This window comes from Perca flavescens, chromosome 11 (assembly GCF_004354835.1).
Source record: "Perca flavescens isolate YP-PL-M2 chromosome 11, PFLA_1.0, whole genome shotgun sequence".
Classification (NCBI taxonomy): Eukaryota; Metazoa; Chordata; class Actinopteri; order Perciformes; family Percidae; genus Perca; species Perca flavescens.
This window is the reverse complement of record NC_041341.1, coordinates 7,634,857-7,651,236: the sequence shown is the minus strand read 5'-3', so window position 1 is coordinate 7,651,236 and position 16,380 is coordinate 7,634,857. Positions and strand designations below refer to the sequence as shown.

Here is a 16,380-nt window from a genome sequence, read left to right as displayed (position 1 = left end):
CTGCGGCTGGATGGAGGATTCCTCTGGAATTCACAAAAATTCATTAACTTGAAATCGGACACCGTTGTTAGCTTTATAAGACATTTAGTTAGATGTGTAAGTGGTGTGACGAAATTCAAACTGTAAATATACTCGAATTACGACCAAAAATGAAGCTAACTAGCCGCAATCTTGTACACCTAGGATTGTAGGGACAGTCGCAGCTAACGAAACCCTTACAGTTCACAAATATTCATTAACTTGAAATCGGACACCGTTGTTAGCTTTATAAAACACTTAGTTAGATGTTGTATAAGTGGCGTGATGAAATTCAAACTGTAAATATACTCGAATTACGACCAAAAATGAAGCTAACTATCCGTGATTTGTAGCTACACATAGATAGGATTGAAGGGACAGTCGCAGCTAACGAAACACCTAGCTAAACTTCACAAATATTAACTTGAAATCGGACACCGTTGTTAACTTTATAAGACATTTAGATGTTGTATAGCTAAGTGGCGTGACATTGTGTGTAACATGTGGTAAGAGATTGCTGGTGTAACAAGCTCGCTGACCGCGCTCTCACTCTCACACAACGGGCCATTTAGCTAGCAGGAAGAGGGGAGTTGCAGGCCCCTGGAGCTCTGTCAGGGCTGCCAGCCTAACGGAGCTCACAGCAGGCCGGGCTCTGTGAAGGAAGGCAGGCCGGGCGGCGAGGCAGCAGCACCGCCGCTGAAGTCCGACACACAGTCTTACCATATTTGTTAACCTTCAATTTTCGTAAAACGGCCCATATTTGAGCTTTATATAGTTGATTTCTCATATAAAAAAGTCTCAGAAGTGAATTTGGTAATGAAACATTGCAGTGTCTGGAATATGAGATTCTGTCGCTTCTCTAATGTGTGTGTATTGGGGATTCGCTCAACCAATCAGCGCGCATCTCTAATGTCTGCCTATGGCAATTCGCTCAACCAATCAGCGTGCAGCTATCTAAATATTCATGAGCATACCATATTTGGAATAAAAGCTCTTGTTACAAATAGGGCCAAAACACAGGAATGCATAAGGGCCAATAAAATATCAACCAGGCCATTTTCAGCCCAACCAATGTTACATACCCCATTAGGAGACCATAAGGAACAGTGTGAAATACTCTATATCAGTGGTTCTCAACCGGTGGGGCCCGCCCCCCTGGGGGGACAAAATTTCCCCCATGTTGAAATGCAAGTGGTTGGACTATAACACACAAACAAATCATCCACCTGGCGACTTTTTTGTCAAAAACTAATCTAGCGACTTTTACTGGTGTTATTGGAGACTTTTGTGGTGTTTGTAGACTCAAAAGCACGTATCACTCTGCAGTTACTGTGCTCAACGAGCAGCGGGTGCTGCCGTGAGCCCTTCCCCCATCCAAAAGCCAGTCAGTCTCTCAGTAGCCTCGCGCAGCAGTCCCAGCCTGCAGTCAGACCAGAGAGGAGACACACACCACTCCTCATATAAACTCAGATTTTGCTTGCTGACAGAGTGGACGCCTTCACACAAAAACTTGACCTGTGGCATGGCCGCATCAGTCGAGGGAACTGCGACATGTTCCCCAGCCTCGCAGACTTCACTGATGCACGTCACACGACTTCTCCTCTCGATTTCAATCAGCATCTGAGCACCTGTCAGCAATGACAGAACAGCCACTGACCAAGTGGGAGTTAGAACTGGTCAAATTCATTTCCTTGTTTCTGTTATGACGACGATCGTGTGTGTGACTCGAACATCTCACATTTACCAACAAAACGTACAGCGAAAGACCGTGGAAAACATTTCAGACTCTACTGCCAACGTGTGTACATTTTAACGTCAATGTACACTGTAAGGTTTTTTCATTATTCACTGAAGTGGCTGCTGTTTCAGTACTGTCTGCTCTCTGCAGCGGGCGGGGCTGCTGCTCCATTTCCCCCGCGACTGACGCGCGCACACACACACACACAATCACACACGGTGGATGCAGGAAAAAACGCAGATGAGCTAAATTGAGGACAGCTATGCTCGTTATTGTAAGTGCAATGATAAGTTAAAGTCCAATAAGTACTTTATCAAACCGTATGAATGTGTGTGTGTGTGTGTGTGTGTGTGTGTGTGTGTGGGGCCAGGATAGGACATTAACTAACAATGTAAAGATCAACAAGCCACTGACGGTGACAGATATGTTCATATTTGATTCGTTCAATAAATTATAATTTCTTGTCTTAAATCCACCAGCCATTTTCCTATTATACCAACATTTGCAGCATCCTGAGCCTTTTAAGGTTCCTAGGAAATCTCAGCCCAGAGTAATTAATTAATAGTAATAATTATTATGCTCCCCCAAACAAGTTTCCTTTTTATTTTTAAAGAACTATAAAAAAAATCTTCTGCAACTTCATTGCAACACACATACAAAAGACACTACAACTTTTATCGCAATTTTTAACAAAAGCTCCCGTGAAATCAGGCATTTTGGGCCGCAACAATCTCAAAAAAAGGCTGTGAAATCCTGGAGGGACTGTGTTATGGTGCACATTCACCAGTGTTTTTTTGTTGTTGTGGTGCGCGTAGGCTACTCCTGATTTTGTCAGTCATCCCATCTCTTATATGCTGTGTCTCTATGATCCTATCCTGTCCTATCCATGGTAGCCTACTCGTGGACATTGCGACTTCATCACGTGCTCGCCCGCCTTGATAATCCTGCATAGGGGCCCGGTGTTGGCTAGTTACGCCACTGACCTCCTGCCCTCTTTCGTCATTCTGGGCAGCATTGATGCAGGAATACTCTCAACTCTGTGACGTCGCCTTGGAGATTCTCCTCCCTTTCGCGTCGGCATATTTGTGTGAGGCAGGATTCTCAGAAATGACTGCACTCAAAACGAAATACCGCAATCGTGCACAAATTGAGGATGATTTGAGGCTACGTTTATCAGACATTTCGCCAAGAAATTGGAGGGGGGGGCCCAACTGCAATGAACCAGCTTTGGGGAGGCCCAGCTTGCAAAAGGTTGAGAACCCCTGCTCTATATAATCATTCTATCACCCCTTTAAGCCTGTCGTATCTAAACGAAAGGGACTCTAAATCGCCTGTCAGAAGGAAAAAGTTGGTACACATAATTTACAGGTCCCATGACATGGTGCTTTTTGGATGCTTTTATATAGACCTTAGTGGTCCCCTAATACTGTATCTGAAGTCTCTTTTATATAGACATTAGTGGTCCCCTAATACTGTATCTGAAGTCTCTTTTATATAGACCTTAGTGGTCCCCTAATACTGTATCTGAAGTCTCTTTTATATAGACCTTAGTGGTCCCCTAATACTGTATCTGAAGTCTCTTTTATATAGACCTTAGTGGTCCCCTAATACTGTATCTGAAGTCTCTTTTATATAGACCTTAGTGGTCCCCTAATACTGTATCTGAAGTCTCTTTCCCGAAATTCAGCCTTGGTGCAGAATTACAGCCACTAGAGCCAGTCCCACAATGAGCTTTCCTTAGGATGTGCCATTTCTGTGTCTGTAGCTATTGAGGAGGAGAGAGGGGGGGGGCAAGGTGGAGGGTGGGGGTGTGGCCTTGACCAACTGCCACTTTGCTCGTTTGAAAGCCATGATGTCTCTCTCTCATGGGTGGGCCAAATTCTCTGGGCGGGCTAAGCAGAGAAAGGGGAGGTTAACTTGCTTGTTATGATTCCAAAACGGCTCATCTGAGCTTTCATTTTCTCAAAGGCAGAGCAGGATACCCAGGGCTCGATTTACACCTATCACCATTTCTAGCCACTGGGGGACCATAGGCAGGCTGGGGGAACTCATATTAATATTAAAAAACCTCATAAAGTGAAATTTTCATGCCATGGGACCTTTTAAGTTCAAAGCATCTCCAACGTCACAGAACAGTATACCCTCAATCTGGCCCTGAGGATACTGGATGATCCATCCCATCCATCATCACTTTGCTCAGTCCCCCCCTCCTCTGGACGTAGATTTCGAATGCCCCTAACAAAAACCAAACGCGCCGAGGAGCATTCAGTTACTGAACGGATCAGACACCGGCACATAGACATTTTATAATGTGCAATATTGATTATTTATTTAATTATTTATTGATTCATCTTAGCTATTGGACTGATTGCATGTCACCACCATTGCTGCGTTGTTGTTGTTGTTGTTGTTGTTGTTGTTGTTGTTGTTTTCTGTATCCTCTACGTCTTCAATGTCGTTGGATGTTTGGTGTGGTTTTTACTGTTGTTGTTACTTACTGTTGTCTGTGCGTAATGTTCAATGTGGCTCCCTTGAGTGCAAAACTAATTCCCCTCGGGGCAATAAAGGTTTCATTCATTCATTCATCCATCCATTTCATTCATTCATTTAAAACATGCATGGAGTCAGAAGAGATGGTGCTTCTGTTGTTTGCATTTAATGGTCAGGGTCTCCTAGGTGCACAGTATTTAGTCCAGAGAGCAAGAAGAAATAACCAGAAGAACCGGGCTTAGAGAAGAGGAAAATGAAGATTGGAGCTTGTTCTGCGGCAGATCAATACTTCCTAGCCCCGGGACCAGCCCTTATATTTGATTTCCCCACCGGCCACCCTGTTCTGTCATCAATCACCGCCAATATTGAACTGCAGGAGTGGGACAGATACAGGCTCATTTAAGTCCGAGTCCATATCGCTTCTTTTGTAGCAAAAACCACTGTAGACCCTAATTACCACTTGACAGTTGGTCATGATTGTAGCTTTGTAGTAACTGGGAACCCAGATCAATATAGCCCAGTGCTCTTTACATCCAATCTATGTTTTAGTTGGGACGAAGCGGTCATTGATTGTGCAGCAGTTTATAGGCCTAACAGTGTAAACAACATTGTAACGTGTACGTTTTGAAAGTGCCATTATGGTCCTAATAATGTCCCAGGATCCAGGGCTTTTAAAAATCTATACAAACATTCAATTACAGCTTTGGCCTAGAAGATTACACACATCAAGACTGTAGACATAGTGCTGGTATGGCTGTATGAATGAATGAATAAATGAATAAATAAATGATCCTGTTGAGTGTCCACACACAACATACTCTACTTTGCACAAAATAAAGAATTTAGAAAACGTATTACAGCAGCCACGACACGATAGTCTAACCCATAAATTTATTTATTTATTTTATATATATATATATATATATATATATATATATATATAAAATAAATAAATAAACAAGGAATGTCACTTCCAGACAAAAAATCATCGATACAAAGCCGTCTTTCTGTAACTATTGTGTTCATTTTCTCAGTTATTTTTTTTTTGCAATTGATCGGCACCAGAACAGGGTTTTGAAACAAAGTTCATCGATATATCTATAGCTCTCAACTACTGAGAGAGGAGGGTGGGGGTGTAGCCTTGACCAACTGCCACTTTGCTCGTTTGAAAGCCCTGATGTCTCTCTCTCATGTGTGGGCCAAATTCTCTGGGCGGGCAAAGCAGAGAAAGGGGAGGTAACCTTGCCCCTTATGACCTCATAAGGAGAAGATTCCAGATCGGCCCATCTGAGCTTTCATTTTCTCAAAGGCAGAGCAGGATACCCAGGGCTCAGTTTACACCTATCACCATTTCTAGCCACTGGGGGACCATAGGCAGGCTGGGGGAACTCATATTAATGTTAAAAAAAACTCATAAAGTGAAATGTTCATGCCATGGGACCTTTAACCTTGCAGAAATATGGTGTAGTTTTGCAGAAAAACATAAATATTTCAAGGTATCAAAAATCATTGTTTTGCATCCGCACTGAAAGTGGGGCATCTGGTACAAACAAAAAACGTCCCCGCCTTTATCGGGACAACTGCTTAGTCTACAAAAAATTTCAAAAATGACAAATGTCTGTTTAAAAGTTCCCGGTACCCAAAGTTGTACCTGGGTTACATCTCCCAACATTTTATTGACTTGGTTAAATTCCCCTGACCGTGTAAAGTGGAGCCTCCGTCTCTGCTTTTGTTCCCAGCTCCTCTGTCTCTCTCCATTTCTCTGCCTTTATTGCCTATTAACCAAACATATCACCGTAGTTACTGTACAATACAGAAAAGGTATTGAGACAATATAACTTATCTCTCTCATTATATCCCAAACACAAAGCTGCCTCAGCAAGAGAAGGAAGACTTGTCTGTGTTGTGGTCAGAGGCTTGAGATGAGTTATCTTCCAGATAGCACGTTTAATTCCAGACTGTGTCCCTGCATCGACCCCTGTTGGAGACTTGTAAATCATATTAACTTTCTCTCCTTTTTTGACCCTCTTCACTCCCTCTTCTCTGCTTTTTTCCCCCAAATTCTTCATCCTACTTGCCACCCTCCCTGCTCTTTTATCCTATTCTTATCTCCCTTTCATTCCTCTCACTATCCTCCCTGTCTCTCTTTTCCAAAACTCCCTCCTCCCGCCATCCTTTTCACCCTCGTTCCCTCCCCGACTCTCTCTCTCTCTCTCTCTCTCTCTCTCTCTCTCTCTCTCTCTCTCTCTCTCTCTCTCTCTCTCTCTCTCTCTCTCTCTCCCCATGTCCCTACTCTCTCTTTCTTGTCCCCTTTTTTCCCCCCAATTAACCTTTCCCGACTTTCGCCCTTTACTACCCTATTGCTTCCTCTTCTCTCCCCTTTCCCTCGCTCTTCTACTTCACAGAAATTCCCGGACGAGGGTCTGGCCAACGTGGTGCGAAACGTCTTCGACTTTGACTCGTACAACAAAGACATGCGAGAGGTCCTGATCGAAGCGCTGCACAAGCACGGGATCCCCATCGGAGCCAAGCCCAGCTCTGTCAAACCGGCCAAGGAGTAAGGGCATCGGGAGCACAAAGACGCTAGGATGACACACACACACAAACACAAACATCAAAGGCACATTCATGCACATATCCAATACCTGACTACGGGACATTCACACAAAAAAAAAAAAAAACATCCAGCAATTTGCCGCAGAGTGGTGTGGCGGGGGTGGAGTGTCAATCAAACGGCCCATTTGTGTGCATCCTGTTATGTTCTTGAACCGCCCGACAAAGCTGATCGTATTTCACGATTACTGTTTTCCGTCAGATTGTTCATAGATTTTCGACATTTCCGACTGCATTTGAAGGCAGCTTCATTTCACAGAAGAGAGGAGACGAGCGAGACACAGCGAGTGCTTTGCTGTTGCAGGAGACATTCAGCTGTTACACAAACTCCCGGGCAGTTCAGGGCTTTTGTTTTCGTTTTTTTTTTACCCTCCTAGTGTTTTGAAACTTTCCCGTGGCAGAGATAGAGGCAGCGCCGTTTCCCGTTTCCTGTACGGGACTCTCACACCGCCTCAAATCAGAGCTTAAGTCTGATTTCCGGTTACATGATTGGCCACCGCAGCGTGACGTGACGGTTGCGTTTCTCCAAAAGTTGAGTTGTTGTTTTTTTGAGTGTCCCCCCCCTGCGGCAAACCCCCACTGCAGCCTTAAACGCACTACCCCCATTGGAAATGAATGGAAAGACCTGTGTTTCTGCCGGCCGGTCGGACGGCCGACGCAAGCAGTCTGAACGCCGCCTTACGCAGTTACAACGACCGGTCAGAAAGATAATTCGATATCACAAAAACAGAATAAGAGCTGCATTTTTTTTGTTGTTGCTAAATTACAGTTTTATTTAGGGTTGTTTTTTTCTTTTTTCTCGTATAATATTGACGATCAAATTAACAAAATGTATAATCGTATAATCGTAGACATTCTTTAGCAGTGGGGGCAGGTCTGTTCGAACAACAGACCCCCAGACAGACACAAATGTTTTATGTATGAAACGGAACTGACACTTCGCTGCAACAAATACAAATATATTTATTCACCTCTATTCACACACAATGAGGCATATTTTCAATTGTGATTGAACTGTATTTTTTGAAGAACTAGAGGGCACTTAACAGGTCTACACTTAGAACGGACCCACCGCGGTGACGTTTCTGGTGGAGCTGGTCGTTTAATAGTCGACTTGGAAGAAAGCGAACGTTTTGACATTAAACTCCATCAACGCAACAGTGTGTGGAGTTAAACTGGACGGGCCCAGTAACCTCTGAATAGTTCTACTTGTTGTTAAAGGGATACGCCACCGTTTGTTGAAATAGGGCTTATCACGGTCTACCCTAGTTGTAGATAGGTGGGCAAACACATTTTTTTGTCTTACAAGTAATTAGGTTGTTTTTTTTGTCTTTTGTTGGCTCACTTTTACTCACAACATGCTAACCGGCAACATAGGATTCCATTCACTACGCTAAGCTAACTAGCGGCGGCGCTGCCGGTGTTGCACCGGACTAAAACAATGCATGCACAAAAAATGCGTTGGCCCACCTATCTACAGCTAGAGAAGACCGTGATAAGCACTATTTCAACAAACGGTGGCGTATCCCTTTAAATTGCAGTGTGAGCAGCAAAATAATTTAAAAGGCAACTGCAACAACATTGTTTTGTACAGCCCTATTTCTGATACCGTGGTGGGAGAAATTTTGCCATGGTGGGCCGCCACTACAAAATCAACATAGAGGAAACACTGTTATTTCTATCACTTAGTCACCCTCCAAAGGTTCCAACGTTGTTCCCCTGAAGTGGCTTTGTTACGGTGAATGGTTCTTGATATTACTGTGGTCACTGTTTGCCTTTTAGAAGAACAATCCCAGAAGCTTGTCAGCAGAAAAGTGTTTCCTCAGAGGCCAGATGTTCTCAGTAGAACCCTTTTCTTTCTGAGGAGAGCCCTTTGGCAACCCCCTGGTGCTGAGAGTGGAAACATGAAACATAATTTGCTGATCTTTAAGAGTGGCTAGTAACTTTTAGAAATGGAATCCTGAAATGCTTGAAATCGGCTGATGTTGGTTTCACACTGAATGAAACGTTAAGGCTTCCATGAAGTCTCCTCAGCGCTCCCTGAGGTTTTCCATTAATGGCTGACTAGATCGTTCACATTACCTCAACTCCTATATGGGAAAGATAAGATTCTAACATCCACTACAGTACATTGTCTTGTTATGCACAGCTTTGTCTTTAAAATAAAGGAAAATATTTGTCTCGTCTGTCTCCTGTGGTTTTATTTGACGTATCCCATTCATAAATTAGGTTTCATAAATCTCTCAAGTAACATCTTGAGAAGAGAGCAGAGAAACAAGTATTTTCCTTGAGCAATGACAAAGCTGATTGTATAGATTATCTGTTCCAGTATGTCTGTACCTGCAAAATTCAAGCTCAGCGAGTCTTTTAGTTTTTAAAAGCCCATCTTGAACAGTTTATATCCCACAGCATCTTGTGTACATTAAAGCAAAAAAAAAAAAATGTCTCTCTTGATTTCCAATTTTGGACATGGAAAACAAGTAACAGTTCCTTTAATGTATCTCACTGCTTTTCCATTAATTTAAATATTTATGGTTAGAGGCCTGAGTGACTATCCTCCAACCCCGTTTATCCACTTGGAATTTCTGTGTTTTTTTTGCGGTCGTGTTGGATCTTTCACCCCACCTGCAGCCAGTAAGACTGTGGCCACAATCCAGCTATGGTCCATGGGAAGACCAGTAAACATCTGGACAGACACAACAAGCTGAGCAGGGACTCTCTTTCTCTCTCTCTTTCACACACACACACACACACACTTTTTATTGGCGTCTCTCTAGAGGCGCGGGGGGTCAAGTTAAAGCCTTTGTTTTCATGAAATCCCACTTAGAACAGAATATTCCATCTGAAGTCATTTTGTGGTGGCCATGTCGATGCCCTCATAAGATGAGTTGATTTTATTTGAAGTGGGGATGCAAAATGGTGACAGTAAGACCCATTATTTTACGAAATGGAAAATTAAAAAAAATTAAAAATAAAATACCGTCAGATGCGGGCCAAGTTTCACTGTCAAAAACACATGGCATTAATTTGCATCGTTACTCACGACTTGCTATATTTGTATCTCAGGAATTCACATGTTTCCAGTTCGTACCGGGCAGTTGTCAAAATGTGAACTTCAATCTGTAGGTTGCCCCTGCCAGAGGTCAAGATGACGGGGTACTGGACCGTAAACCAAGGTGGCAACGCACGGCGCAAACTGCTCTGTCCCTCTGAGACACGCCCCATAGACATCAAGGTAAACACTTGGTGAAAGTTCAACTAGCAGCAGATCCACTGGTGTGCCCCTCCACATCTTCCACATGTGGTGAAATGGGAAAAGGATCAAAATGACAAATCTTACAAATAACAGCTACAATGTAGAATTGTATGTGAAGTATAATTTCAACAAAAGATCAAGATCCCTATATGAACACTTACACTCAGGAGCAATATCATTAGGCCCAGAGACCTGTGTTTCTAATGGTTTTCTCCTCCCTACTTCTATACATGAGAGGGGCAGCATTTTAGAAACACCCCTCAATCCAACTATACTAGACCAGATCAGAACTGGGCTGTGTGCAGTAGTTGTAATTATGCTGCTCTTTCCCCATTTTTAACTCTTGTGTATGCATTTGCATTGTATTTATTATGGGAAACTGTTGTGGATGGGAATGTGTGTTTATGTGTGAGCTGCTGGACACTCGAATTTCCCCGCAGGGATGAATAAAGGATCTTCTTCTCTATATATTATATTACAGTACAACACTAACACTAACCATGACCTCAATGCAAAGCATATAATTGAATTAACACTTGTATGGCAGTGTAAAAAAACCAAAAAAAACATTATAGGCATCATAAAGTACATTTATGGCGGAACAGTTGTATCGTACTGTACCTAATAAAGTGGCTGCTAAGTGTAGATGCACCACTGCGAAGTGGTTTATGCTGCACGAGGGCTTTACGTAAGCAATCTCCGATCTCGACTCAGTCTGAACCTTTGAGATCCACTAATCCATGAGTCTAAACTGACCTTTTTTTGGAGTATCATCTTAAAGCCTTTTTAGGAGTTTTTTGCGTTGTGTCAGCTTGGCATGGCGGCCCGCAGTATTCGGAGAAAAAATAAACAAGCAGCCTCGTGATCCGAATCCAGCAACTGTAGCACAGTTGCCGTGTTGTTTTCATACTCGGTGAGTCAGTAAGTGTGTGTATGTGTGTGTGTGCGTGCGTGCGTGCGTGCGTGCGTGCGTTATTGTAACAGTGTGTCTTGTGTTTCCAGGGCCCTGCGTTTCTGCGTGTGCAGAGTTACCCCTGCAACAGACAGGAAAGCAGGGCTTTGAGTTTCAGCGAAGAGAAAGCCCACTGGCAGATTCCCATGAATGAAGTGAACATCATCTGTGATGTCACCACCAAAGATGGTATACACACACACACACACACACACACACAGGTTTGTGGCACTATCTTTGTGGGGACCCGCCATTGACATAATGCATTCCCTAGCTCCTTACCCTAACCTTAACCATCACAACTAAATGCCTAACCTTAACCCTTACCCTAACCTTAACCATCACAACTAAATGCCTAACCTTAACCCTTACCCTAACCTTAACCATCATACCTAAATGCCTAATCTTAACCCTTACCCTCACCCTAACCATAACCTAATTCTAACCCTAATCCTAAAACCAAGTCTTAACCCTCAAACAGCCCTTTAAACAAAGCTGTCGGGACCCCACAAGCATACTGGACTCCCGGTTTTTGGAGCCCACGAATATAGTTAAGCAAGCCCACAAACACACACACACACACACACACACACGTACTCACACACTCACTCACTCACTCACTCACTCACACACACACACACACACACAAATCATCTATCAACACGGCCCTGCAAAACATTCATAGGTCTCAGTGTTTACTTAGAGGTACATTAGAGGATCCAAAGGAATGATGTAAGATTTATAGATGAAATGGCGGGGAATATTCAAAAGGGACAATTCACTCACATGAAGACTTCTTCCAGGAAAGGATGAAGCCAAGGGATGCCCTTTGAAGTTTTTACTGGAAACAGTTGTGGAACTGTGATTGGATGAAACACAACACCTTCAATGACAGGTCGCCACTTTTCTCCACAAAGAATCACGGAGAAATTAAACGCAGTTTGACGTAAATCTTGTGTGAACTAGATACGTGCTCATAATTTTCTCGGAAATGAATCATTCAGCATGAAAAATGACTTATTGACCAAAGAAAAAAAAAGTTGACTAAGACCAAAAAGTCCGATTAGTCGACTAATTGACTCTGGGGGCAGCCCTAGAAGTTTTGACTAGAAACAGTTGTGGGTAAAACACAACTACTCCAATGATAGTGATCACAAAACAGAAAAAAAGACCTGATACCATAAACAAGAGTTAGAGCAAACTGGATTCCCCAAATGTATTGAACAGTGGTTCTAAAGCTTTTTTTCAATAATGTTCCCCCTTTGAACAGTTGTTTTATGCCATGTACCCCCTGACCAGCGCTAATCATTTTTGGTAGAAAAAGAAAGTCTCTATAAAGAGGAAGAATACATCAATGTCAGCGATAGATTAAATAACAGCCTCCTACCTGGAAAACATTTAAATGCTGATTAAAAAAAGGAGACAAAAAAAAAAAAACTTGAAAAAAAGACGTTAGAAAGAAGGAAGTAAGGCAAAAATAGGTCAAAAATAGTAACAACTTTGAAAAAAGAGACACTAACTTCAAAAAAGCAACAAAAACTTCGGAAAGAATCACAGTAGAAAGAAGGAAGGGAGTAAGGCAAAACTAGGGCGACAAAAGTGACACAAAAATTTAAAAAAACGTCGGAAAAAAAATCGTGGAAGAAAGTAAGGCAAAAATAGGTCGAAACATGCGACAAAACCTTCAAAAAAAAGGTTGGAATAAAGCGATAAACTTGGGGGAAAAAAAGACAGTAGAAGGAAAGAAGGCAAGAATAGGTCAAAAGAAGGCCACAAAACCATAAAATTTTTGGTAGAAAAAAAAGTCTATATGAAGAGGTACAATGGTCTGGTGCAACAGCCTTGTAACTGAAAAACATTTAGCGAAAAATGTCACGTACCCCCTGCAGACCTCCAAAGTACCCCTAGGGGGACACGTACCCGCTTTTGAGAAACACTGGTTTAAACGACTAACTGTCAAATCTGTCTGGATTTAGACAGACACACATTACCGTATTAATTACAATCCCACATTCCCTGTCATGCGTGTGTTTTGCAGATGTGGTGTACGTTGCCACGTGTAACCCGGTGTCCCTGTACTCCATGAAGGAGCGCGGGGAGACCATTCAGTGCATGGAGCTCTACGACGTCTTCCCCAGGACCGTCACCGGCGTCGGGCAGCCCTTCGTCACTGTCGCACCCCTCGGCAGTCCTCTGGATGGACAGGTGGTGCTGCACGAGGAGCAGGTTGGCAACACACACCCACACAATTTATTTAAGTCCACTTAAAAAGAATAATTCACAGAGACATAAATATTATAGATTCGGTTAAATACATATACAAAATCATGGGCTGTTGGCATACGGGAGGTCTTCATACTATTAAGCATATTCCTCCGTTCTCGTGGGTATAAGTAACAGCGTCTCATCATGTTAGCAGACAGTGCGCAGTACTTTGCTAGCCGTTTAGCCCTCTTTTTGGGCATCCCATCCAAGTCCTAACAAGCAGTCTGACACACACACACACACACACACACACACACACACACACACACACACACACACACACACACACACACACACACACACACAGACAAGCTAGTATGACTACATGATGTGGAAATAGTAAGTTAGTCTTAGTATTATTTACTGAAACCCAAGCGTACACACACTGACTGTCAGTGTTCACATAGTCCAGTCTCTGTTGTCTGATGTCCTTGTTTACTGACAAGTACAACGTGTAATGTGACACTGACGCAACACTGGTATTTAAACTTGTTTTCAGAGCACATCCTTCCAGATTTAGAATAGCTTTGGCGCTGTCTGTTTGGATTTCTTAAAATGGTTGGCGGTTAGTGGTTGTCCTCTCTCACCCCAGAGGACCCCGGCCTGTGACAGCGGAGTGCGAGACAAGAACAATGCATGTTAGCTATTTCTCCAACCCGAAGACTTGTACAGCTGGTGCATATTAGGCAAGAGGACTTCTAAAAATACCGTGGCGATGGATCATGTTACGTCTGTCTAAAAATGAAGAGGTCCAGACAACAGAAAGTTCATTCACAGGTCACTGGCTTTCCAGGAGAATCACCCCCCCACTATCAAAATAGTTGGCGATTCATTTAATAGTTGACGACTGAATCATCTTAGCAGCTCTAATGCACACACATACTTGTACCAGCATACACAAACAAACAATTTTTTTTTTAAATTCACATAAAAAGACATGCAAAAACCAACTCCTAACACCCGGGCCTGTCAGGAACCACATCCACATGCAGGGACATACACGTGTGCGCGCACACACAGATGTACACACTCTCCTCCAAAGGCAGTATATGTTTAGAATCAGGAAATGGGGCTTGCCTTCTCTGAATAGCTCATCCAGTCCTTGGTGAAGTAGTGTGTATGTCAGGAATGGGAGGCCATAAGGAAACCATTAGTGTGAAGCATGGCGGCCGGTGCCGAGGCCAGCTCCCTTGTGGCTCCTGCTCATAAAACTCAATTGAAGATGAAGCCTAGTGCGTCACAAACGAAAGCCTTTTTTGCACACAGTTAACCCAACACACACACACACACACACACACACACACACACACTGAGATACGCTCCTGCACACAGATGCAGAAGCACACAAGCAAAAAATGTAAATTGAAGTAACTTGCAGTGTTCACATTAGCTGGAGCTAACTCCAGGAAATTTCACCTGGAGAGTAGCACCCTCTGTTGGCTGTAGTAAAGCAAAGGGTTATGCAAAAATAATGCACTGTGTACAGCCACCAGTACTTTAGCTTGAGTCCAAATTAGGTGTGGCATTATAACTGGTACAGGTTGGACAGCAGGAGAGATATGCACCAAAATATGCATTTGTCTATAATTTTATCTATTCTTTTTTTTTTTTTTTTTTTCCCTATGGTTTAGAACTAACAAAATAACAAACTCATCAAGAGCATCGGTGAGTTGTAATTGTAGAGATTTGTGCCGAAACAAAAGCACATTTGAAAACTAAGAGCACGTAAAAGCCCAGCTTTTTGGTACCGGCCTTGGTAACAAAAAGAAAAGCACAATGCAGAAATTGTTGCTTTTGATTCTTCATTCATATTTTATGTGTTTGGGCCCTATTTTAACGATCTGAAACGCATGTATCAAACGTGAAACGCAAGTAGCGTGCGGATCTCGGGCGCTGTTGCTATGATACTGGCAGGATAAATGACTCTTGCGCCCGACGCAAATCTAAAATGGGTTGGTCTGAAGTAGCTAGGTGTGGTTTGGGTGTAACGTGCAATAAACCAATCAGAGCGTCATGTCACATTCCCTTTAAGAGCAGGCGCGCTTGTTCCATGGCGGATTGCTATTATAACGGCGGATCTGCCTGGCGCACGCCAGCGGGAGCTGTCCGGGATGCAGCAAAGTCATAAATGCCCGTCTTGCTGCGGCCTCTCGGGCGCATCTCCTCAAGTCTGGAGAGGATTGCTGCAGCCATGGAGCGTGGGCCTCCAAACGCACCACCTGCTCCTGTTGTGCCCATTCCTCCTCCCCCCCACTCCATCTCCGTCCACCCGCTCCACCAGGAGCACATCGCACATTACTCCCGGACCAGATCCCGCCGGAGTGTCCAATCCCACCGTAGTTCAACATCACGTCTCCTTAAGTCCTCTAATATTTCCTCATTTATGTCATCAACACATCCATGATTCATGGAAATATTGTGTAAAACACAACAAGCCACAGAGAATGCTGGGACTTTTTGAGGACTGTACTGTAAAGTGCCTCCTGATCTATCCAAACACCTGAAGCGCATTTTCAGTAATATTTTTCCTTGTAATTATGTATGGTTTGCAAAAATGGGAACTGCTGCGTCCGTGTAGACGAGAGAAGCAAAGTGTATGTGCATTGTGCACACGCTACATTATGGCCAAGCATGCGCCCCTAAAATAGCATCTGAATAACGCGCCACTGACTTTAGACTAGCGCTACTGACTTTAGACTAGCACCACTGACTTTAGACTAGCACCACTGACTTTAGACTAGCACCACTGACTTTAGACTAGCGCTACTGACTTTAGACTAGCACCACTGACTTTAGACTAGCACCACTGACTTTAGACTCGCCACTGACTTTAGACTAGCGCCACTGACTTTAGACTAGCGCCACTGACTTTAGACTAGCGCCACTGACTTTAGACTAGCACCACTGACAAGATAGGGCCCTTTTATATTTTAGCCCTATATATTAACTTTTGTCTTAGCTTTTACTTGTGTTTTTTTGTCTTTTAGTTATTTTCATTGCTGGATGTGCCTGAGGCCAAAGATTTTCATTGCCAATGACTACTTCTGC

The 16,380-nt window shown here is 43.2% G+C and overlaps 1 protein-coding gene across 1 annotated transcript in view; it reads left to right on the top strand.

Moving 5' to 3' along the window:
- vwa8 (von Willebrand factor A domain containing 8) overlaps window positions 1-16,380 on the top strand; it is a 116,745-nt gene that overhangs the window by 56,142 nt on the left and 44,223 nt on the right. Inside the window, exons 26-29 of the mRNA XM_028591338.1 lie at window positions 6,652-6,803; window positions 9,986-10,094; window positions 11,118-11,256; window positions 13,106-13,293. Coding sequence (XP_028447139.1) covers window positions 6,652-6,803; window positions 9,986-10,094; window positions 11,118-11,256; window positions 13,106-13,293 — 588 coding nt within the window. The remainder of the gene's footprint in view (window positions 1-6,651; window positions 6,804-9,985; window positions 10,095-11,117; window positions 11,257-13,105; window positions 13,294-16,380) is intronic.